Source organism: Gavia stellata, chromosome 22 (genome assembly GCF_030936135.1).
Source record: "Gavia stellata isolate bGavSte3 chromosome 22, bGavSte3.hap2, whole genome shotgun sequence".
Classification (NCBI taxonomy): Eukaryota; Metazoa; Chordata; class Aves; order Gaviiformes; family Gaviidae; genus Gavia; species Gavia stellata.
The window spans coordinates 327,061-350,212 of NC_082615.1; the positions used below are offsets into that span (position 1 = coordinate 327,061).

At 40.0% G+C, this 23,152-nt stretch overlaps 1 protein-coding gene across 1 annotated transcript in view; it reads left to right on the plus strand.

Annotated features, from left to right (window-relative positions):
- GLP2R (glucagon like peptide 2 receptor) overlaps positions 1-17,920 on the plus strand; it is a 43,181-nt gene extending 25,261 nt beyond the window's left edge. Inside the window, exons 9-13 of the mRNA XM_059828339.1 lie at positions 790-859; positions 6,930-7,018; positions 8,634-8,772; positions 15,353-15,394; positions 17,582-17,920. Coding sequence (XP_059684322.1) covers positions 790-859; positions 6,930-7,018; positions 8,634-8,772; positions 15,353-15,394; positions 17,582-17,920 — 679 coding nt within the window. The remainder of the gene's footprint in view (positions 1-789; positions 860-6,929; positions 7,019-8,633; positions 8,773-15,352; positions 15,395-17,581) is intronic.
- The last annotated feature ends 5,232 nt before the right edge of the window (positions 17,921-23,152 follow it).

Below are 23,152 nucleotides of genomic sequence, written 5' to 3' on the forward strand. Positions count from 1 at the left end.
GTATTCAGTGAATGAATCAGTAAGAGTAATTTGCACTAGTAAGCATCAGTTTTCCACTTTGGAAAACGTCTGGTCTTCTGGAAGTCTTTCTTCTGGTCTTCAGTGAAGCTGGTAATGGTATCACATAGACTTTGGGGTTTATGTATGATTTCTTTTGTTCCCCTTTTTTATTCACGGTTCCTAGAAAGTTTTGTTTGGGACACCAACATAGTTATTAAGCAACAACATCACGATCCAAATCACAATGACAGTCTCATAGAGTTAGATCTTATATAGACTGTAAAAAACAAGCCAAGATCCTACAGAATTTCGGGGTAATTAGCAAAAGAAACATGTGCATAGGACAAATTAGAAGGTTAGATCAGGAGAAAAGGAGACAGCTTCAAGGAAACAGTATGCATACCTTTTAGCAGGTCAAGAACCATGGTCACAATTCATAGTTTAACCATTTCCAGTTTCAGATAGATAAATTTGATCAGGATGAATTCCATTATAAAGGTTTGGTGCCATATAGAGTTGTTGTGTGGATCCAAAGACTGAGTTTGCCACATAGTTCTGAAGTCTGAAGTGTAGGGAAACCCCTCTCAGCATTCTGGTGGAAAGATCTTCAGAATAAATACAATTATAGTTGTTGGTGAGACTCTTCCTAGTTTTACTCCATTTCTCCTGAGTGCCACCTGAAAAAGTTGAGCTTTGTCAACTTCCTTTTGAAATATATACATAGGTAATGTAAGCTTTCTAATTTTTTTCTATGAAAATAATGTAATTATACTTCAAATTATTCTTCAGGTGCTGGGGAACAAATGAACACATGGGAATCTGGTGGATTATCCGAGGACCAATGTTGTTTTCTGTTGCAGTAAGAATTATTTCTTCTGTTCCTAATATCATGCACAAATGTGATTGTCTTCTGTGACCCTTTCTCCAAGTATAATCCAATTCTTGGATTAGAAAAGATGAGACAGAAAAAATTGTAAATGAGGTTTCTTACTGTGCATGGATGTGCATAGCTTCCTTTCTGTCTATCTACAAACAACGAAGATTTGAATGTCAACCTCTCAAAACACTGCTGTTCATCTGTGCAGTGAATTCTGCACAGCTCCACTTATATCAAAGATGGAGCCTTTTGCTTCTCATATTTTTTAATTCTCGTATTTTTTACTTCTCGTATTTTTTACTTTTCATATTTTTAACCTCATTTTCTCAGTGAGAAGTTTACTTAGGAGAGTGCTACCATGTGGTGAGTACCACTAGAAAGCTCCAAATTCTCTATAGAGGAAGATCTTACGATAGCAAGGATGCAGAGAAGTAGCAACAGAAGTACTGATGATCATGGGGAGAAAACATTCACCTAATGAAAAATATGAAGCATAGCATGACAAGACTGAGTTATGATTTTTTTTCTTAAACAAATGCAAAAAACTGTATACCTGAAATGCGGTGATAATGAAGCAATGGAAACAGCATGATCAAAACAACTCATGAGGACATGATTATGAACACAGAACTTTGATAGATGGGACTTTGGTGTGTGTCCAGAATACCTTATATTGTCACGAAGTCAGCAAGGCATAAAAGGATTAGAGGAATAAGTGATTTGGTTAGCCAGACAGATAGCAAATGTTGTAGAGAGGTACTTTACTGATACAAATGTGTACGGGGAATAAAAGAAGGACTGCTCAAAGTGTAATATTGAGGCATTGATGCATTCAATGTGTCAATTGGAAAGGAGGGTATTGGTTTCTGTCACACTGGAGAAAAGATGTGGAAATTAAAATTTTAGAGAAGAAATAACGGACTTTGTTTTGCTTCTGCTAAGTTGGAGAGAACTGTGTGAGAGAGAAAGTGGGCATAGTTGGGACTGAGCTGTGAAATAGAGAAACACACTTAACAGCCATCAAAAAAAGATAATAATTAGAAGGACAATGAAGGACCCTCTATCAAAAAAAAAAATTGCAGTAGAAAGAAGAGACAGAAAAGAAAGCAAAAATGCCTGAGACATGAGAGGAGGCAAAAGCCACAAGAGAGCATTAAGAAAGACGGAAACTGGGTTTGTTCAGACTTAAGAAGAGAAGGCTAAGAGGGGATCCAGTTGCTGTCTTCAGCAGCAATTACAATGGGGGCATATGGGGCCAGGAGGGTACAGCAAAAGGAAGGTAGAAAATAGACAAGAGCTATAACATACAAAGTTCAAACTAGATATAAAGAAATTTCTAAAGATAACTTTCTAACCTTAATTCAGATATTCATGTCACTACTTGTAGAGCTCCTGTCATCATCACCCAAAACTAGGGGGAAATACTTTCTCCTGGGTTTTTTTCCCTTCATTTTTCATTGTAATTAGTGCCATTTTTGTCCTTCGATATTTCAGAAAAACTAAGATATAGTTTCCTACTACAGACCAATGCACAGAAATATCAAGGTGGACATAGAGTGGCAGAAGGGATAAACTTTTGTTCAAAAATCCATCTAACTAAAGTTGACAAAAAGATTTACACATAAATACATAGATACACATATATGTTATTCCTCTAACATAATTTTTAATCCCTGCTTTTTTATATTACATTTTGGGATCTTCTGCTTTGGTGCTACTTCACAGATTCAGATAGCCCCGGTAGTTTAATTTATTCTAAGCATGTAGCCTCTGATCATTACCAGTGCTTATAGTCATTAAGTATTAGAAAATACAGAAAAAGCGTAAAAGATACAGCACTATCAGACTTTATGGACATCTTCTTACAGAAGAACAAGCAGCAGCTAGAGGACAACTGAAGCTGTTTCACTTCCCAAAAATGTGTATAGAGGACCAGGCTCAGCTTCTTCCTGGGGTGACTTTCTTAAACCTAATTGCCTGTCTGTTGAGTTTTGTAGTATTGAGTCCTTGAAGTGGTGACAGAACTCACGTATCTTCGCCCATTACTTCTTACCTGTATATTTTGATACCAGTGCTCATTTTAGAAGGAGCCATAAACTTTCTGAATAAATGTCACTAAGACATCCTGTTGCTGTTAGGTTGTAGGACATTCTGTCTGTGACTGTTCCTCAGAATCACACTGAGTGACCCTTACTTGGAAATTACTTTTAAGGCAAACAGGAAACATATGTGCAGACCTGATAGCACAGAATCTGGTTTGCCAGTGTACATGATGGTGGCAGCAGTGGAGTTGAACGTGGGGTTCAACTTCTGTGGCTTGATCAATGTCGGCATCACTCCACCACTGATACCATGGGAGAGGCAGGAAAGGAATCAATGAGAACCGAAATTGAAAGGTTAAGCAAAAGGGATGATATCAGACTGCAGGAGAATGGAACATGAAATGTGACTAGAAATGGGGAAGAAGGAGCAAAGAGTGGTGAAGAGGAATTAAGAGGATGCTCAGCAAGATAAATTGCATAGAGGGACAGACAGAGTATGAAGGCAAGACAAATACACAGTGGGCAGAAATGAAAGGGTTAGAAACCCAGGGCCAGATCATGTAATAACCAGACAGGATGTTCTCAATATCCTGTTCTTTAATATAATTCAGCAAACTTATCTAAAATCCAATGGCAAAATGGGTGTCAGCACTTCCTAATGGTGGTTGTGCATGGATTATAACAGCCAGGTACTGCAGCTGGACCTTGTCTTCATAGTGCATAAGTTGGTGTACAGGCCAAACGTTCCTAATCTTTTTCTTGTGAAACATCAGAAATGCAAAGTTAGTATTTCCTTTTTTTTGATAGTATTGGACCTTATTCCACAGTCTTGTTTTGTTTAAAATAAAATGAAAAGAATCATAGGGAAAGCACCATGCTGGCTTGTATGTTGCTATTTCCTGAGCAACTCTATTCATTTATAGTCAGCCTGGAAAAGAATGATGGCACCTCACTTTTATATATATTATTGCCATCCAGAAATTTCAGAGTACTTCAGAAAGGAAGTCATTATCTGAGTATGGGGGTGGAAAACCGGAAGAGACTAGGACAGATGTAGTTCTTAACACTGATCTTAAAAACTCCATGTGCCATTTTGGTTTTTTTGTCCCACATTAGGTAAGAAATAAAGTATTAGAATTCTTGCACATAGCTAGTGTTTTAGATTTTATATTGAAATGACTGTTTCTAGCTATAATCCCAAGTTGCTGCTAAATAGTTTTACTTTTTTAATGTGGGGTAGGAGCTAATTTTTATAATATCAGTACTTTTGATAGGATCACCCTGCCGAGACCTTCAAAAGCGCTGATGCAAGGACCATGGCATAGCCATTGTAATGACCAATTCAATGTATGGGTTGGATGAGCAGACAGTGAGGTGGTTTGAAAACTGGTTGAATGGCCAGGCCCAGGAGGTGGCACAAAGTCTAACTAGAGGCCAGAAAGTAGCAGTGTACCCAGTACTGGGTCCAATCCTATTGAACATCTTCACTGATGATCTGGACAATGGGGCAGACTGTACCCTCAGCAAGTTTGCAGATGACACCAAACTGGAAGGAGTGACTGAGATGCCAGAGGGTTGTGCTGCCATCCAGAGGGACCTTTCCAGGCTGGAGAAATGAGTTGACAGGAACCTCACGAAGTTCAACATGGAGCAGTGCAAAGTCCTGCAGCTGCGGAGGTACAACCCCATGCACCACTATATGCTGGGGTCTGCCCAGCTGGAAAGTGGCTTTGCAGAAAAGGACATGGTGGTCCTCGCAGACACCAAGTTGACCATGAGCCAACAATGTGCCCTTATGGGACAAAGAAGGTGAATGTTATCCTGGGCTGCCATAGGCAAAACATTGCCAGCAGGTCGAGGGAGGTGATCCTTCCCTTCTGCTCAGCACTGATGAGACCACACCTAGAGTGCTGTGTCCAGTTCTGGGCTCCCCAGTACAAGAGAAACATGGACATACTGGGGAGACACCAGCAAAGGGCCATAAGGATGATTAAGAGACTGGAACATCTATCCCATGAGGAAAGGCTGAGAGTGTTCAGCCTAGAGAAGAGAAAGCTCAGGGGCATCTCACCAAGGTATATAAATACCTGAAGAGGAGGTGCAAAGAGGATGAAGCCAGGTTCTTTTCAGTGGTGCCCAGTGACAGGACCAGAGGCAAAGGGCAGAAACTGCAACAAGAGGTATCCTCTGAATATCAGGAAATGTTTTTTCACTGTGAGGGTGACCAAGCACTGGCACAGGTTGGCTGGAGATGTTGTGGAGTCTCCATCCTTGGAGATATTCAAAAGCCATATGTGGACATCGTCCTGGAAAACCCTGCTCTAGGTGGCCCTGCTTGAGCAGGAGGGTTGGACAAGATGACCTCCAGAGGTCCTTACCAACCTTAACCATTCTGTGATTTTGTGATTTTGCTTCCATGTTCTAGTGAAAATTCTGTCTTTTCTATGAAACATTGAGAGTAAAAATATTTCAATCTTATGGCAGTCATTTTCCATGAAGTTTTAGTGTTTTCTGTGAAAAGCAGAAGTTCATAACGGAAAACCATTTTTAGAATAAACCCAATTTTCCAGACAAAAGTAAGTTTGGATGGAAAATGATCGCTAGCTCTACTTTTGAAGAACCTTACAGTGTTGACTATGATGAATTCTTTGTAAACCCCAAAAATTATAGTAAAAGGAGAAGTCAAATTCTAAAGGTTAGGAAAGACCAGAAGTAGACTCATCCATTTAAAGGTAACTCACCCCCTCTTGTACATGTACACATCTATATCTCTCCTAACTTGTCCAAAGAGATGCCCACAAGATGAACTATTGCTGCAGAATAAAACAGGAGAGCACAGTCTGCAAGACATGCACTTTAGTAATAGAGATGTGTGAATTACAAGAGGAGGAAGAAGGATGATCCTGAGCTTAAGGTAGTTCAACGCTGCCTCAGAAAATTGCTTTCCAACTCTGTCTCTGCCCCTAAGTTCATACACAATGCTAGGCAAAATATCACAAGTGGCTACTACTGGCTTTTGCTTTCTGAATGTCCAAACAGCCTATGGGGTAAGGGTTGAGCTCTTCCAGTTGCAGCTATCAGTAACATAATGTTGATGCTAATTTCTCTGCAAAATCAAACCAAAGCACCTCTAACTGGTGAGATCCTACACTTTGGACCCCCATCTATTTATGCTTTAGTTGTCTTTTTTTTTTTAAAAAAAAAGAGAATAATATCCACTTATCACCCTGTGATGTTTTAAAGATACATCTGTTCACATTTGGGGAGAACAGTGTGAAAAGTGTTCAATTCTTTACACAGAACAAGAACTAGGGTTCCAGCAGTAATACCTACACATCAAAAGAAGACAAGAAAAGTAGTCCTGAATAATTGTCCATCCCAAAAATGAGGAAGCAGGGTTCTGTGTTAAAATTAAAATGTAAATTTTGTACTGGGAGATCATGTATCATAACACATACATAAATCAGACTGAATAAGGCAATGCTAGATTTCTCAACTTTGCAACCTTAATAATGTATTTGCATAGAGCTTTTGGTTTGTGGAAGTGAAATAGTTGATGCCTTATAGGTATATGCAGGCCTCATTAGAAAAGAAATATTTGCAATTGATCTTGGCCAAGTCAGCACAATCTAATTAACAAAGGAGTGAATCATTCATAAAAGAATACCAGGGATTCCTGGCTGTCTAGAGCCTCTTTATCTGAAGAACTGCAATCACTGCTGGTTTTTACCACATCCTGGTGAACAGTTGTATGACCTAAAGGTATATAAACTCTGTTAACTGCCTCATTTGGAGAGAGTTGATACCAACAGAGTCTGTCACTGCTGCCCTGTGCTCTCTGCTGCAGCTGTCTTAATAACCCATTTCTGTTCCGACCTGATCACAACTGCATTTCTGTTATTCAGTGACAGGTTTTACAAGTGTTTAATATCAATTTTACATTTCTTTAATAGCTAGATGAGTAGTGTCATAGCATTTATTGTAAGTAACCGTATGTATTTTCTTTCAAGGTTAACTTTGGCATCTTCTTAAAAATTCTCAGGATGCTGATTTCCAAACTAAAAGCTCAGCAAATGAGCTTTCACGACTACAAATACAGGTACGCAATACATAACAAAGAAGTCCCAGCCCTTTTTTTTTTTCTCACAACATCAGAAGGTTTCCAGTTTGCCCTTGCAGATTATACATTTACCTACCATCACCAGCTGTAACAGATATTCAGAGTATGATATAGGAAAGCCATCTGGGGTAAAAGGCTCCACAAACATTTTCTTATCTGAGAGGCAGGTCAGTGCCTCTGTGATGATTATTATGGGCATTTTCTCAAGGACTTTGCAATGCAGTAAGATCTCTGCTCTCAGGTATCCTCACTGTACACCTGTGGCCTCTGTTGTTGTGACACATTTTTTCCTTGAGTGTGACAAAAGGCCCTCAAAAGAAAAGGAGGTGTAGAAGGTTTGTGGGACATTCCTAAGTGACATTAACATTTCTGATCTACCTTTTTTCACAGACGCAGACACTGTTGACTCAAGAATGTCCCTAGTTTTCTTGTAAACACAAATGAGAATATTATCCTTAGCCTGCACTCTTGCAGGCCCTGGTGTGGGCTCTTTTGGCCAGAGTCTCAGTGGTACATTATGTCTTATGTAAAGTCCTCAAGTTGGACTTTGCACAAACATCTTCCCACTTTGTGGGAACAGCAAGGGCAGGCTGCTCTGCAAGGAACTAAGGATGCAGTGAAAACTGCACTTAAATTGATGGAAACCTGAGGATTTGTTAACTGCTTTCCACATCCCAGTTCTGTCCAGTTTTTAGTATCTTTAATCAAAGCATTGTGAATCCCTGTCTGCTACTACACTCCTGCCTTACTAAGATGAATTATTTTATTGTCTAACAGGAATGGGCAGGGGCAGGAGGGATGGAAATTCCACTGCTAACTTCCTATTAAATTCCAGTATTAAATTCATAGCAAGAAGCGTATTTTCATTTTCCTTCAACATTCAAGGTCCAAAAGATCTCAGCTATATTCTCCAGATTGCTACAGAAAGATTGTTGTGATGATAGTCACAGACAGCAGTGCCTGTATTTAACATTGCCTAATGTTTTGCGTTATATTCTCTTTTCTACTGCTTATAATTTTGCTAAACTTTCAAAGATTCAAGCTATTCCTCACATTGCAATTCTTCCTCAGAACTCATTTTCTTTTGAGGTCTCTTCTTTCATCCAATCAAACACATTCCCAGACTTGTTAAAGAAGATTCTCTTCCATAAAAATTATTCTGGTTGCATTTTTTAAAAAAAGTGATGACTGCTGACAGTACCGCACAAACTTTCTATGCAGCTTCATAGAGATTTCAGCAGAGACAGGAAGGTCTAAGAACCCTGTAAACAGATCACTCATATTTAGCTATGTAAATATTTTTCTGTTACCTAGCAGCATAAATTTGATGATAGTGGCCTTCCTGTTCAATTTCTTGTCCCTAATTTTTCACCTTAAGACCAAAGCTAAGATTCCCTCCTGTAGAAACTTTTATGATAGTGTGCTCCAAAATTTGTATCTGGGAATTTGTCCTCAAAATCACAGAATTACTAATACCATTCCAGATTCAGAATATTGAGGCAATATTTCTGGAATAATGTCTTTGTAGCTGAATTTTTTATTTTTGCATCAAGGATGTTGAAAAAATACTATAATCAAACATTTTCTTTTCAAGATTGGCAAGATCTACACTTGTGCTGATTCCATTGTTGGGGATCCATGAATTTGTATTTATCTTCATCACTGATGAACAGGTGGAAGGACTTTCAAGGCATATAAAACTTTTCATTCAGCTGACAATGAGCTCATTTCATGTAAGTACTGTTTTGCAAGTACTGTTTTTAGGGATCATAGTTCCACATATATATGTTGCTCACTTATAGATACCACAGATATACAGTATTCTTATTTAATATTATGCTCCAACCCATGATGTCTCTAAATACAGTGCTACAGTGGCAAGATAAAAAATTCACAAACTGCATATTCAAAATATAGTAGTCCCAAAGACCAAAAAAGGAGTCTGACATCTTCAGAACCAGTGTGTCCTGTGTTCTCTGGTAATGTGTGACAGTTCATCACAGATCCTTGTTCTGAAAACAGGATTAAAGTGGTCTATTTAAAATACATTTCATGTAAGTTAATTCCTAAAAAGCACTGGATGGCTTTTTTTAACAAGAATTTCAGGTGATCTGTTGACTTTGCAGTCACACTGAGGAGAGAGTTGGTTCTGGACTCATCATTTTCAGTGCATAGTACATGTCCAGTGTACTTCAAACACACCACAATGACCTTGCTGTCATGCCACTGTACAAACAAAAACCAGTCAAGACTCTTTGTACCAGGAAATACAAGGATCAGCTTCACTTTAGCTTGGGTAGTTGGGGGCAGTCAGTTCATGAGTGACACATCACTGACACAGTGGGCCTGTGGGGCAGTTCTTACCTTTTAGGACTTATTCCAAAAGGAGTTGAATGTAGACTACATGGCATTTGGGGCAGTTTGATGAAAGGAGATGTGGATCTGAATACTGTGAGAACAACGAGCAGAGTTAAAATTTTTGCTCTGAGGAGAAGCATGTGAAGGATAAGCAGGAACTGCTTTGTGTGTGGTTCCAGCCTAGAAGCCATGCTTTGGCTATGCTTACCAGACTAATGCTCTCAAGCAAGTGCATTGAAGACACATCTTGTACCAGAACCTTGTCAGGACCATGACTCACCTCAGTTGTGTGCTGTTCAGAAGTTGTAACAGAGGTACTTCTATGCAAGCCTAGAGAAAAAAACATTTTTTATGTCAAAACCACACCTACCTACTTCAGGCACCTATATACTTCAGGCCTCCATAGTTCACATATAGGAATTGAAGATGTCATCTGAGATGCCCTTTTGAGGACCTCCGTTTGGGGCTTCTATCTCGTTCATGGGTTTAAGTATAAATTTAGCAAAGCACTTAATGCATCAGAAGTGAAACATAGAAACGCACCATGAATTCAGTGAACAGGCACCAGTAAATTTCCACTTTTGCACACTAGACCCCTGATTAGTGCACTCCTCTGGGAAATGGAGACAACACAGCCTCTGCTAGGAGATGATTTAACCTGTTCCAGGAACATGCCCAATAAGTCTTGTGCAGCATTGTTTCCTCCTGCCCAAACAAAGCTGTGTAGGCCAGCAACCAAAGATGCAAAATGAACTGAGAGGAAGGAGTGTGAAAGAGAATCTGAATCTGTGGCTTAGTGGTTAGAGCAGCTAGCTGGGAAAGGGACAATTTGAGGCCTCAGCACTTGCCCCTGAGTGTTGATACCATTTACATTAAATAGGTATAGATTTAAAAAGGTAAGAGAAAATTAAAGTAATCACAGGAGCAAGGAGCAGAACATCTCAGCACTTGCCATACTCATTCTTTACTTCCACTCACGGCCTCGTGAGACATGGCAGTAATCGATATTAACCTGCCTTGATTCAAAAGAAGGTGTAGATGTGCCTCCACCCAGAGAGGCTGGTAGGTGGGTGACTACTCTAGGGCATGGCTGTGCCTGTGGTGAGGCACTAGGTATTTCTCGTACTTCCAGGTTATTGAGCAAAATATGGGATCTATCACAACAGCCAGCTTCTTCTCCTTTGAAGAAAAGCTCATTGGCCCACTGACTATAGCTGGATCCTTAACACAGGTGTCTAAGTCCATGCAAGGAATAACCGAAGCAGTTGCATTTTCTGCTTTGTCATTTTTTTCTTGGTTGCTTTGCATCCCAGCTTCCAGTTACTGGGCTATTGTGAGTCCCAGTGTAGGTGCCCAGTGCCCCATCCTCCACCCCATTCACTATATACAGGAGCTTAGCACTTAACTTGACACTTGAGAAAAATTGCACTTGTGTAGGCCTGACTATTCAACCTTGGGTCACAGAATTTAACTCCCTGCTGAATATAGTTTCCTAACCCTTAAATGCTTATATTTGCCATGTTCCTACTGGTTAAAGGACTTTTGCTATTTTCTCCCAGCAATAAAAAGATCACCTCTAGATTTTCCTCCCATGCTTCCTGAGATTTAAATCTGGCTGTTTTTCCTCCTAATAATCATTTCAGCTTGACCAACAGGAGCACTCTTCCCATTTTGGTTACAAATAACTATAAAAGAAGAATCCATAAAGTTCAAGTCCTTCTTGGATGCCATTCATAAATTCTGACTAAGATTTTGAGATAGTCTCTTTTTAATGGCGTTGCCATATATCCAGTTCTCTCAGAAGGCACACAGGGTAAATCAAGTAGCAATTTAACCTTCCTGAGCAGAGAAAGAGCTTTCTTGCTGTTTTCTGAAAGAACTAGGCATTTCAGGAAGTACCAACAATTCTTCAGGCAAAAGAATAACAAACAAGGTTCATTCCTGTAATGCTCCATTTGAAATGTCTGTGTATCAAGCTTTTCTATCCCCCCAAAAATCATAACTATGGGAATGTCTGTCCTCATTCAAAGTTTGGGCTCCATTTCCCTGAGATATGTATTCATTCACCATATCTGCAAACTGACACTACGGCCTCCTATTCACAAAAAGTCCTGTACTCATGAACAAACTTCTAGAGCTAAGAGAAAATTTGTCAGAGCTCTCACATCAGTGGAACACATAGACGGACTAACATCTGCAGGTGGAAAAGAAGTTTCTCACCTATACAGTCAACGGAGCGTTTTAGAGATGTTCATGCACTTGACTGCTCTTCAGTCACCCTGCCTTCAGAGCGTGTAAGTAGGCAGAAACTTGAGGTAGTGAAGGAATGAGAATGTAGCTCTGGCAGCTCTGCGCCCTTGTATCTTGGCTGCAAGCATGAAGGTGTAAGGACCCACATGCCGTTACAGTGGTCAATCCTAAATAGTTCAAATTCCACAGCGAGCTGTTTTTGAAACTAAATGGTGATTCTCTGATACCCGCTTATGCACAGGTATACATGTGTTTCACTGTAACTATTTACTCTCCAGTTTACAAAGGCTAAGAACTGGACATGCCAGTCATTCTGCAGGCACAAAGCACTGCTGTCTGCTTCAATCTGTGTTCTGCAGAGTTACTGAGTAATGACTTTTTTAGGCGGTACTCCCGTTTTACTTAGCAAAGTTGTTCTTTACCCTTATCCTCCTGCCTTGACCGTCTTGGTGAGACAGGACAGCAGCTCCCAGGTCTCCTTTCTTTAATGAGGTACCCAGCAATATCTCTGGCTAGAAATCTTTACTACTCACTGGCTTGCTGCTTTGACATATGTCTGCCCTCTTCTACAGTCTGAGACATGAAGTCATCAAAACATTATTGCACTTTTTCCACAATTTATAATGATCCTTGTTTTTAACCTGTATGTATGCACCAGTGCTCTGGCATATATATGCATCAGTGCTTTGATACTGTTATTGAGGCTCTAGTGAAAAATTTCCACTACAGCTTGAGGGGAAAAATATCCAGGCAGGCAGAAGGGAGTTCATGCAGAGCCACCACCCTCAGGGAGCCTGCTGACACAGTGTTGAAGTACATGTTCATCGGTTAGACATATCCTTACTTGGAGAGTTTGCAGTGACTAGATGTTATTTTAAGAAACACAGAATAATTTTAAGTAAAAATTTTATTTACTGGCTTGTACAAAGAAATCTGATATAGAAGATAGCTTACTCATCCCTACTAGAAAACACAAACTTCATTCCTTTTAGAGGAACATGCACGCGCTCAGCTACATGGCACGCTTTAGAAGCAAAACTTCTTTTCAAAATACCCAAAGATATTAGACTGTTTATTGCAGATTCTCTTTTTTAGCTACAGCATTATTTGTGAAGGGATTAGCAAAAAAGCACATAAACTGTACACAATTACATTTGTTTAGTCTGTAAATCTTCTCAGTAGTTTTAAAAAGCAGTTAAACTGTTTTGTTATAGAAAAACAATTACCTTTGGGATCTCATCTGGAGGTTTTAACTCAAACATTTTCAAGGAGCACAATATTAAATTCTAAATACGAGTTCTGCTGTAGACATGATGCTTCTTTGCTTTAGAAAGTGGAGTTATCTAAACATCTTGGCTCCACTGGTGCATGCAAACCATTAGCCACAGGAAAAAATACTGGTTTCTGGTGGATAAAACCCAGTTATTTAATGAGTAATTTATCATGTTGCCATTGTCAATAGAACTGAAGAACAATTGTGAGACTTACACAGACATCTGTCCTTTCCTATTGGTTTTATGCTAATGAACATTTCTTCTGAGTTTCTGATTCTTCTTTTCCCTCACAACAATAATTTAAAAACTTTATGCCTTAGAAGTCATGGCATATGGGAAAGATTTCTAAGTATGAAGTTCCATGTATTGCAAAAATAATTAATAAGAAGAAGCATTAAAGAAATCAGGATATAAAATTAATATCAAACATGAATAATCAACTGAATTTTCCACCTTCTGGTATGATTTTACAGTGCTTCTGCCTGTCACTGCATGTTTTGATCTTGCAGCAGCAATGAGCTAAATTCACATAGGGATTTACAAACTTACATTCAACACAGAGGTGCCACTAGTATTCACAAAGTCCTCTCCTAATCTGGTGAGTTTCTACATTTCTGGCAGTGGGTATCATCAGACTTAGCAGTCACAGAACTCAACAGCACCATGTAGTTTAGATCGTATTTCTGCTTGTGGTGCCTGTGAGGCCAAATTTAGAGCTCATGCTCAGAACACAAAAAAACCATCCAGTAGAGACATTTTCATAGGCTTTCTACCCAAAAAAGAGAACTATCTCTAGGTACAGAAGCAGTTCTGCATAAAAAGCTGCTTTTTAAGCTATTAAATTTTTATTTATCCATCAGAACCTCTCTCCATGGTTTCTGAGTCTTCTATAACTACTATTCTAAAATTTATCCCCATAGTAAAAAATCATCTATTATAAATGCTAATGATCACAATATTTTGTGATTTTTTTTTTGCTTATTTCTGTGAATTAATTCAGATGCAGAGGATTATTTAAAAGTTACATTGATAAATGACATGTCAAAATTACCTATATCTTGCTACCATAACCCAGGTGAAACATGAAATATAGTAGAAATAAAGTAAATGGAGAAAGCAACTGTGATTACTATTTCTCCTGACCCCATTTCCAGTGGTGTGCCAGATAAACTGTTCTTTTTCATACTTACTGTGCATATGCTTAAGGAATTAATGGCTCCAGACCTTTCAGGATTCACACAGAATCACAGAATCACAGAATCACTAAGGTTAGAAAAGACCTCTAAGATCATCAAGTCCAACCATCAACCAACAAACACCACCATGCCCATTAAACCATGTCCCACAATGCCTCGACCACACATTCCTTGAACACCTCCAGGGATGGTGACTCCACCACTTCCCTGGACAGTTTATTCCAGTAGGCTCAAAACGCTATTGGTTAATGCCAGGTATAATAAAAAATATCAAAGCTGCTGTGTATGTGAATTTCTTTTTAAGTTTTTCTCTGAGAAAAACAGAAACCTTTCTGGAAAAGTATGAGTGTGAAAACAATTGAATTATGTCAGCTGTATTATATATGGTTATGGCACCTTTTTACTTGAGATATGAACTTCGCCTTGGGGCTGAGAGTCAACAGTATTTATTCTCTTCATCAGAACTTGTGTCACAGATGTGTTTAGACAAACCAAAAGAAGTGCATTTCCTGAAGCAATGGTAATAAATCTGCATATCTGTGCCAGACTGTTAGGCTGAGATGCATGCATGTAAGCTGTTTTGATCTGAGATGAAATACAGACAGAGAGGAGGAAAATGGAAAGAGTAATTTTGGGGTTGGTTTAAGACAAGTTTTATCTCTAGGATTTAATTTTTTTAAAAAGTTGATTATTTAAATCAATTTCAAAGAAAAAATGGCATTTCAAAATAGCCATAACACTTATTACACTTGAGGCTTAAACTAGCACTAATCACTTAATATATCACTAATTCTTAAAAAGCACCTAAATGAGATCTCTCTCAGTAGTCTCATTCACAAATTCAAACAAGTACGTGCATAATATGAGACCCCAAGCTGCATTTTTTTGTTTTGCCATGTTTAGAAATAGCAGCAGTCACAGTATAACAGCAGTAATTTGAAAAAGACATATTATGCGGTAGCAAAATGAAGATAACATGGAAGATCAAACTGGGTTGTATAGTCTCTGTTCTTCAGCATCTGCACCAAATGTGCCCTACATTTGCTAAGGCACCATACGAAAACAAGTTAATGGGTACTTCAATAATAAGTAAACACAGGCAACTAGTTTCCTTTTTGAAAATTAAGAAGTATTGTTTATACTTATGGCTTTAATGCTAATGTCATCTTTAAACTAAAACTTCAGGTATTTCCTGTACACTCTAACTTTTTCCTCTTACTCTCTTTCTCTTACAGGGTTTTTTTGTAGCAGTTTTATATTGCTTTGCTAACGGAGAGGTAAGAGACAATGCTATGAGAAAAGGTTTTAGTTGATTAGTAAAGTATATTAATGACACCAAGAAGGATGAACACACTGAGTATCTCTGCGTATTCGAGAGCATGCATGCATTCTTTTGAACTGGTATAATTGTTTTGCATGAAGAGAACCTCTCACAGGTTTGGGACTCAAACACAAAGTATTTCCTCTGAAGCCTAAGTGGCTATAGCAGTGTGGAGCTATGGATATCCTGGGGTGTCTGAAATATCAGTAGAGTCTTATGGTCAGCCGCTTAAACCACACTCCTTTAATCAGCTGGAATCCGAGACTTCATGTTTGGCCAGGCTAAACCCTCTCTTAGGTTACCCCTAAAGTCCATGTGAAGTGACCAAATTTGGGGTACTTTAATATCTTAGGCAGCAACATGTTGAAAAAAAAATTTCATGCATGCACTGCTCAGGACATCCCTAAACTTGATGCGAAGGGATTCCTTGTCTGAAGTTGTCTCCTGCTATGCCTCAGGGGACAGCTGGGGTTTCAATTTGCTCCATGCCAGGATTTAGGCAGATCGGTGATGACTCTTATGCAAGGAGATGACAGCAGAGAAAGCTAACCTCCTGCCCAATACGGGGTGAAGACTGAATTCACACCAGGTTGCTCAGGGTTTTGTCCAGCTGAGCTTTGAAACCCCCTCCCAAAGACAGAGGTTCCACCACCTCCGTGGTCCTCTGTTCCAGTGCTTCTCTGTATTCAGGAGGAAACATGTTTTCCATATATTCTGTTAGAACTTCCCCTATTTATTCCAATTTATGATCACTGTCTCTTGTGTACCCACCAAACACCTCTGTAGGGTGCCTGACTCCATCTCCTCCATCATCTCTTCATAGGCAGTATTTAGGCCTTCAGCATGAATGAGCCCCATCCACTCAGCCTCTCCTCATAGGGCAAGTGCTCCAGCCCTGATCTCTGCTGATAAGTTCAAGCTTATCAACATAATTCTTGTACTGGGGGCCCAAAATTAGATGCAGTATTCAGTGGTAGTCCAACAGTTACTGAGTAAAGAACAATCACTTCTCTTGATCTACTGGCTCTGCTCCTGCCCATACAACCCAGTGCCTTCACCACCGTCACAGCTGCATGCTGCCTTTGCCTTATCACAGTGACTTGCTACAAGCTACCTCAGAAAATGATGCTGCATGGTCTGTGGAATTAATCTCACTTGATTTTAGATGTTTTCTAAGTTGAATCTCACTGTCTGTACTTCCCTTATATTTGGTCTGGGTGCAGACCTCCACTACTTGCAATAAACAGACACCTATCCAGCGTCAGTAGCACTTAAGAGCCTGGCACAGCCAGCTGGCATGGTACACACTACACTGACACAGGTACATGAATTTGGACACCTTCTTATACACCTTTACACACATTTGGACACCTTTATACAAAAGGTAGGCCATATGTTCCTAATATTTAACAAGGAAGCCTGGAGCAATTTTGAAACTACTTAAATAAAAAAGAGAGTTGGCACTTCCCTGCAATGCAGGAGTACTTGTCTAACATTTGTGCAGGGCATGGAACTGCTAGCATCTCTCATCAGCAGTTAAAAGTTTCTCTTCTGGCATTCTACCTCCTGGTCCAGCTGAGTTCTCAGGCCAAAGAGCCTGCTGGTTAGAGCAAGGGCATGTCCTGCTCGTCTGTAGGGGCCTGGAGCCTGCCCTCCATCTGCAGCACTGGCTCGGGTGATGCAGGCAGTGGGACACTCAGTGCTGAAGATTTAAGGCAGGAAGCCAGATAAAAAGCTCTAATGAAACAAACCAGATATCCAAGCACAACACTCCGGCAAAGCTACGTGGTTCTCATGTCCACAGCCCATGGGCTTTCCTCCTCCTCACTTCATCAGGCTGTAAATATGAAAGTCACTTAAGCTCTCCCCCACTCATGCATTAGGATCAGAGTGTATCAGAGACTCAGGGGCTAGGAAAAGCTTTCCTAAGTTAGAGTGAAGAGGGTGGCCTCATAAGACTGACTTAGCAAACAAGTCCATTTCTACCCTACAAGGACCTCGCCAGGTGCGAGGTGCACCCCAAAGGGGCAGGAAGCTCAGCGCTTCCTCAGCCCCTCTCCTTTTAGAACTAGCATTTGGGTTGGTGGACTGCCAGGTGGGAACAAGACATCACTGTGAACAGACTGTTTTCTTCTCCCCCCAGGTGAAAGCAGAGCTCCAGAAGCAGTGGTCCCGCTTCCTACTGGTAGATCCCTTTGGCTGTAAACTCTGCTTTCTTGGGGAAAACATAAAATACCTCAGGAAATGTTCACAGAAACGAAAAAACCAGCACCTCAGCAGCAAACACCACTTGTGCCTGGAGGCAAGAGAGTCCTGGGGCATGCAGCTCCAGCAAGTGCTAGTGAAGCAGAGGACAGATCTCAGCCCAGAGCCAGGCTGTGCTCTCCCGTCTCATCCACGGGCAAGCATGTCAGACAGCAGCGAAGGAGAAATCACCACTGCGGAGACAACTGAGGAAGTCTTCGAAGAAAGCGAGATTTAGAAAGCTGTCCACTAGGACAGCTCCTTCCAACAGCCACAGTATTTTGAAAGATCTGCTCTCACCTCCAGACTGTATGGATCTCTGGGATGTGCAATGCAATGAGGAAGCAGTTAATATCCCAATTGTCCCAGTTTTCTTAATCTGAGAAAAAATGTTGATCTGAATGTTGCTAACCTGCATGACTGGGGTAGAAGAGGTTTGCTGGATCAAAAAATGCTTTGGCTAGACCCATCTGGAAGATAACAGATGCTGAAAGAGCTGTACACCAGAGAGCAAGATGTACTCTGGAAATGAGTAGACTCTGGACACACACATTGTGTCTCCACAGCTTCATTCATGCTTGACTGCCATTCTACTCACGTAATAGAGTTTTTCTCTTTCATAGGTGTGTTTCATAAATAGAGATACATGTGTAGAAGAGTCTTCTCTCCACAGACCAAAATAATCCCCCATCTCAAAAAGCAGTTTCAGGCCAAACCAGACACATTTTGTTTAAGCAAAATGAAAGGATTTATATATATTAAAAAAAAAAAAAAAAAAAAAGCCTAGGAAGAAACAAGTTTTTGCTTGCATTTTTGAGCATCTTCACTTAAAGTTTAGTGCTGGAAATGTCATTATGAAATGAAAGATCAAAATGTTTTCTTTTGAAAGTGCCTAAATGAAATGCTTTGATACAATTTTTGTTTGCTCATTTTTGTTTTCACTATTTTTTCACACAAGCCCCATATTTTGATGCATCTGTAGGTTTGCCCTACCTGTGGCCCAAATGGCAAAATAGACCAGTGGTAAGTGCTGCTTCCATGTTCCTCCCAGGGGACCCGAAATGGATAATGACATGGGATTGTGACAGCACCAAAAGAATATTGTCAACTCCTTCATCCAGGATTTAACAAGAACCATGACAAATTTTTAATTGTCACATACAGCTCACCCAGAGACCTAAGAAATTCAATTAAGTTTGTTAATATTCTATGAGCCAGTTTCCAAACTTGCGAACATGAACCAATTGGCATACTGAAAGCAAAAAAGAAAAAGGCAACAGAAAGATTAGCAGGTGATATTTGTCTACAATATAAACGTATACCCCCGGCACACACTAACTATCTAGCCTGCAGCTAGTTACATAGCATTTGTTATGAATTTTTCCTGTACTTTACTGGCAAGCACTCTATTTTAACCTAAATGCCTGCAAATGTAATAAAACATATCCTGGGCAACTGGCTCTAGGTGCTGCTGCTTGAGCAGGGGGGTTGGCCCAGGTGACCTCCAGAGGTCCCTTCCAATCTCAACCAGTCTGTGATTCTGTGAAAACACTGTATGTCAGATAAATAATTTTCAAGGCTGCTCTTGGGCTCTATTCATTCATCTTCTCTTCACCAAGTGCCAACACTGTGTCTGCCCTTCTGGCTTTCCCTGCTTCTACATCTCCCTGTGGGGTGGTTTTGTCCTTAGACCCCTGCTGCCAGTTTTACAACTGCAAATGGCACTTTTGTGAGATAGGTTGCCTATATCTTCAATGTGTTGTTTGAGCAGACTAATTTTATGCAGCTTATATAACTTTTAAAAATTATGTATCAGTCTACAAATGTTTAGACGTGTAAGTTTTACCAGTTATGATACACTGTTTTCTTGCAAAGAACAGATGAATTCATTGACTAGCACTAGGTCAAGAACAGATTTGAGCTATCACATTTCTGGTACTTTTCAAAAAGCATTTCTTTTACAGTTCTATCAGTGTTAAGAACTTAACCTATTTAATCAATACAAGGTTGTATATTTCAGTAAAGTATTAATAAAATGTAAATATTCGATCCATTTAAAAATATTTCTGTAGTTTTAAAAGGCTTTTTACCAGAATGTGCACTCTGCTTATATAGCATTTTACTGCAGTGGATTTCTCCATCACCCATTACAAGCGCCAGACACTACATAATTGCTGACAGTGTCTTCTCCAATTTAAAAAAGACTGATTTCTTCTAGAGCTGTTGTTTAGACATTAAAAAGCTTGAAGTGATTTAGAATACGTTTTTCTTCGGTGCTAAAAATGTGAAAATTTTAAGATTTTACAGTATCTTAGTAAAATAGTTTACTTTTTAATTGCAGTTTAAAGTTTTTCAAATGGTCAAGAAACCAGTTTTCTCTGCTCTCAACAACAGTCCCTGCTAGGTGCATTTTTCCCTCTCTGTTATGTGTATGGTCTTTTTGCCTCTTTCAGTTTATAAAAAACAACTTTTTTTATATAAGCAGACCCTGGAGGCCTGATAAAAACAATCCTCACGTGGATTCCTTCAGAAAGAATGTTTGTAAGTAGATAAATCAGCAAGTTTCATCATAAAAATATAGCATTATTTATTACATCACTAAAGTACAGAAGCTGTTAAACCTGGATGGCCACACACACAATGTATCTTTACAGAAATATTATGAGTTCCTCAGTTCTAAATAAAATATTAAGCAGTCTAGAAGACAGCAGCAGACTCAACAATTCAAACATGTTAGTAGAGTCAGTAAAAATAGCTGACTCTCCTCCTAGGAGGGTGAAGGTCTACAGCTAGGTATCCTCCTGGGATTTTGCTTCCGCCCTTGCGGAGCCCCAGGACTGCAGGAGGGACACTGCAGCTGGAGGAGCTGATAAGAAAAGCTGCAGCAGGTCCCTGGGATGTGAGACAGAAGCCAGACGACTTGCCAGGGTTCCTGCGAGTGCACAGACTGGAGAGACAGAAACAATTGGGAGAAAGGACAAGAAATATGATGTTGCTGTGATGAAACAAGAGGTGGAGGAGACAGATCGACCCAAATTGGTGCTTGTTTGCAAGTGATATTTTGTGTAAATTACTTATCCAATTTGCATGTAGATTAATTATCAGACAACAAAAACTTTAATGTTTGCCCAGTGTTTTATGCTTGTGTAGACCTAGTAACAGGATTTTTCTCTTTATCAATCAATTGCTCACCTTTACTACCCAGATTTCCACTGCCTTTGCCTTATAAGAAAGACTGGTGTGAGCTGAAGGCTTCTTCCCTCTCAGTGAGAGAGCCCATCCTCCCATGGCCCTGGCGAGTTTGGTCTCTGCTGCATCAGTCCATTAAGACAGACAAGGTGGGATATTCTTACTCAGGACATCAGAGAAAACCCATACTAAAACCTGAATCCCACAGCTTTGAAGTTGTCTTTGCCCAGGATTTTGCTTTCCATCGAAACTCGTATGACAAAAAATTTAATTTCAAGCCCAAAATAGCTTGTGGGGTTCCACAGAGCTTTCCCATTAGATGTAGTGTGATAACTGATCTGATTTGTATGAATAAGGCTTACGCAATCTTAATAATCTGCTGTGAGACATGCTATAAATTTTTATGTTTTACTACACATAAAGCACAACCTTCCAGACACAACGGCTCCTTCTATGGCCAGAGATGTCAACTATACGCTAATTATAAATGTGTACTTACATTCTTTGTTTAAATATATTGCTTCTACATACCAGGGTCTGTGCCTCAAAGGCTCATATAGTAAAGCACAAACACTCTAGTCTGGAGAGCTCTCTGTCAGTTATACCTTGGAATCAATAATACTGGTTTGTATTTTTTTAAATATGGAATAAATGTGATAGATTAAGAGACATGTACCAGTTCTGTCATGTTTGATGTGCTCACTTCCCAAGGCACCAAATAGAAGTGAATAAGGCAAAGAGTCACACATGTGCCACCTCATTGAATCCTATGAAAAAGACAAGCTTGGGAATGTTGGATGTCTAGGAGACACTCCAGTGCTTATGTTCTGCCTTGTTCCAGTGCAAAAATGAAATAATATAACTATCACTTTTTTTTTAAAGAGAGAAAAGACAACTTTAATAAAATAAATGAACAAAGCATCCTATGACAACTTGTTCTTAAACTACAGTCATCTTCCCTCTAGGATGTTGAGGTTGGGATAGGAGGAGGTCTATCTTAGCTACTGACCAAACTATGGCATAGTAACGGTATCCCTACACCTCCAGCCTCAAGTACAGGAGATGAAAAAGGTGATGCTGCACCTCTGGGTCTATTTGGACATCCCATACACCTGTGCCTGATACCAGAACTGGAGGGAGAAGTCCTACCAGCAGGCATACACCTTCTTCAGCAGTATTGATCTTTGTGAGTGCTCAGTCTTCAGTGGAAATTGAAGACAACCTTGAGTGTGTGGGACAGCAGCAGGGTGAGAAATGCCAAACCATGACATATCTCCTCAGGAGGCTGTAGGCCACAACTTCCTGGGCATAATCCCGTCTCCCCAGGCTGATGTCAGCTTCTTCACCTGCACTCCCGCTTGACTACATCTGTGTTTGGCAAGCTGTTGTCTTTTGGTCCACTTCTCTGATATCCCTCTAGCACCAGCATCTCATGTTGCTGACAGTCCCCATTGCAACAGTCAAAGCTTCTCTACTGGCACTTGCACAACAGCCTGATGGCAGAAGCTGCATTTAGGGACCTGTAGTGTCTGCAGTTCACCAGCTGTCACCATCTTTGGGTCTCCCATAGCACTTCTCACTTTCCTAGCTACCCCAGCATTCCTATCTACGATTGCTATATTGGCTTATTATTTGGCCAGGGTACCAGGTTGTTAGGCAGGCTGCGTACGTGCCTCACTTTTGTAGGAACTGTCCTGCCTTTCAGGATACAGCTTCTTCCTTTCATTTGCTTCTGGAATTTTCTTACTTCTTCCCATCAGTCTCAGCTCCCAGTAAGAGGAACTCTGTGATCTGTAAAATTCTTCATGACATTAGTACTTTTTTTTTTTTTAAATCAAGAATATTTTACTGGCATCATCTTTTTCAGCTTTCATAGCAACCACAATTCTGGATTTTTAATTATTTCTTTTCAGCCTGCCATTCCAAATCTCACAAACCCTCTGCTGTGCTAAATGTCATGTTGTGTTTAGGTATCTTTGCAGTCATTCCTGGAGACACACAGAACTAAAGTGAGAAGCAGGTTCTTGAAAACTGTCATTGCAATTAGCTCCAGGAAATTAAATTGGAGCTGCCACATAACCAGGCCTCAAAGGCTTGAAGGCTCAGTTTCCTTCTGTATCATGATCATCACATTGTAATGATTATTCCCTCTCCCATCACAGCCAAATTCTCACTGCTCTCCCTGTTTGCTGTTCAGCTTGTTTCTTTGCCTTCTCTGGAGTCAGCTCTGATTTTAAGCTCAGCAGCATCTCTGCAGACACTGCCGAGCAGCTGTCCTGGG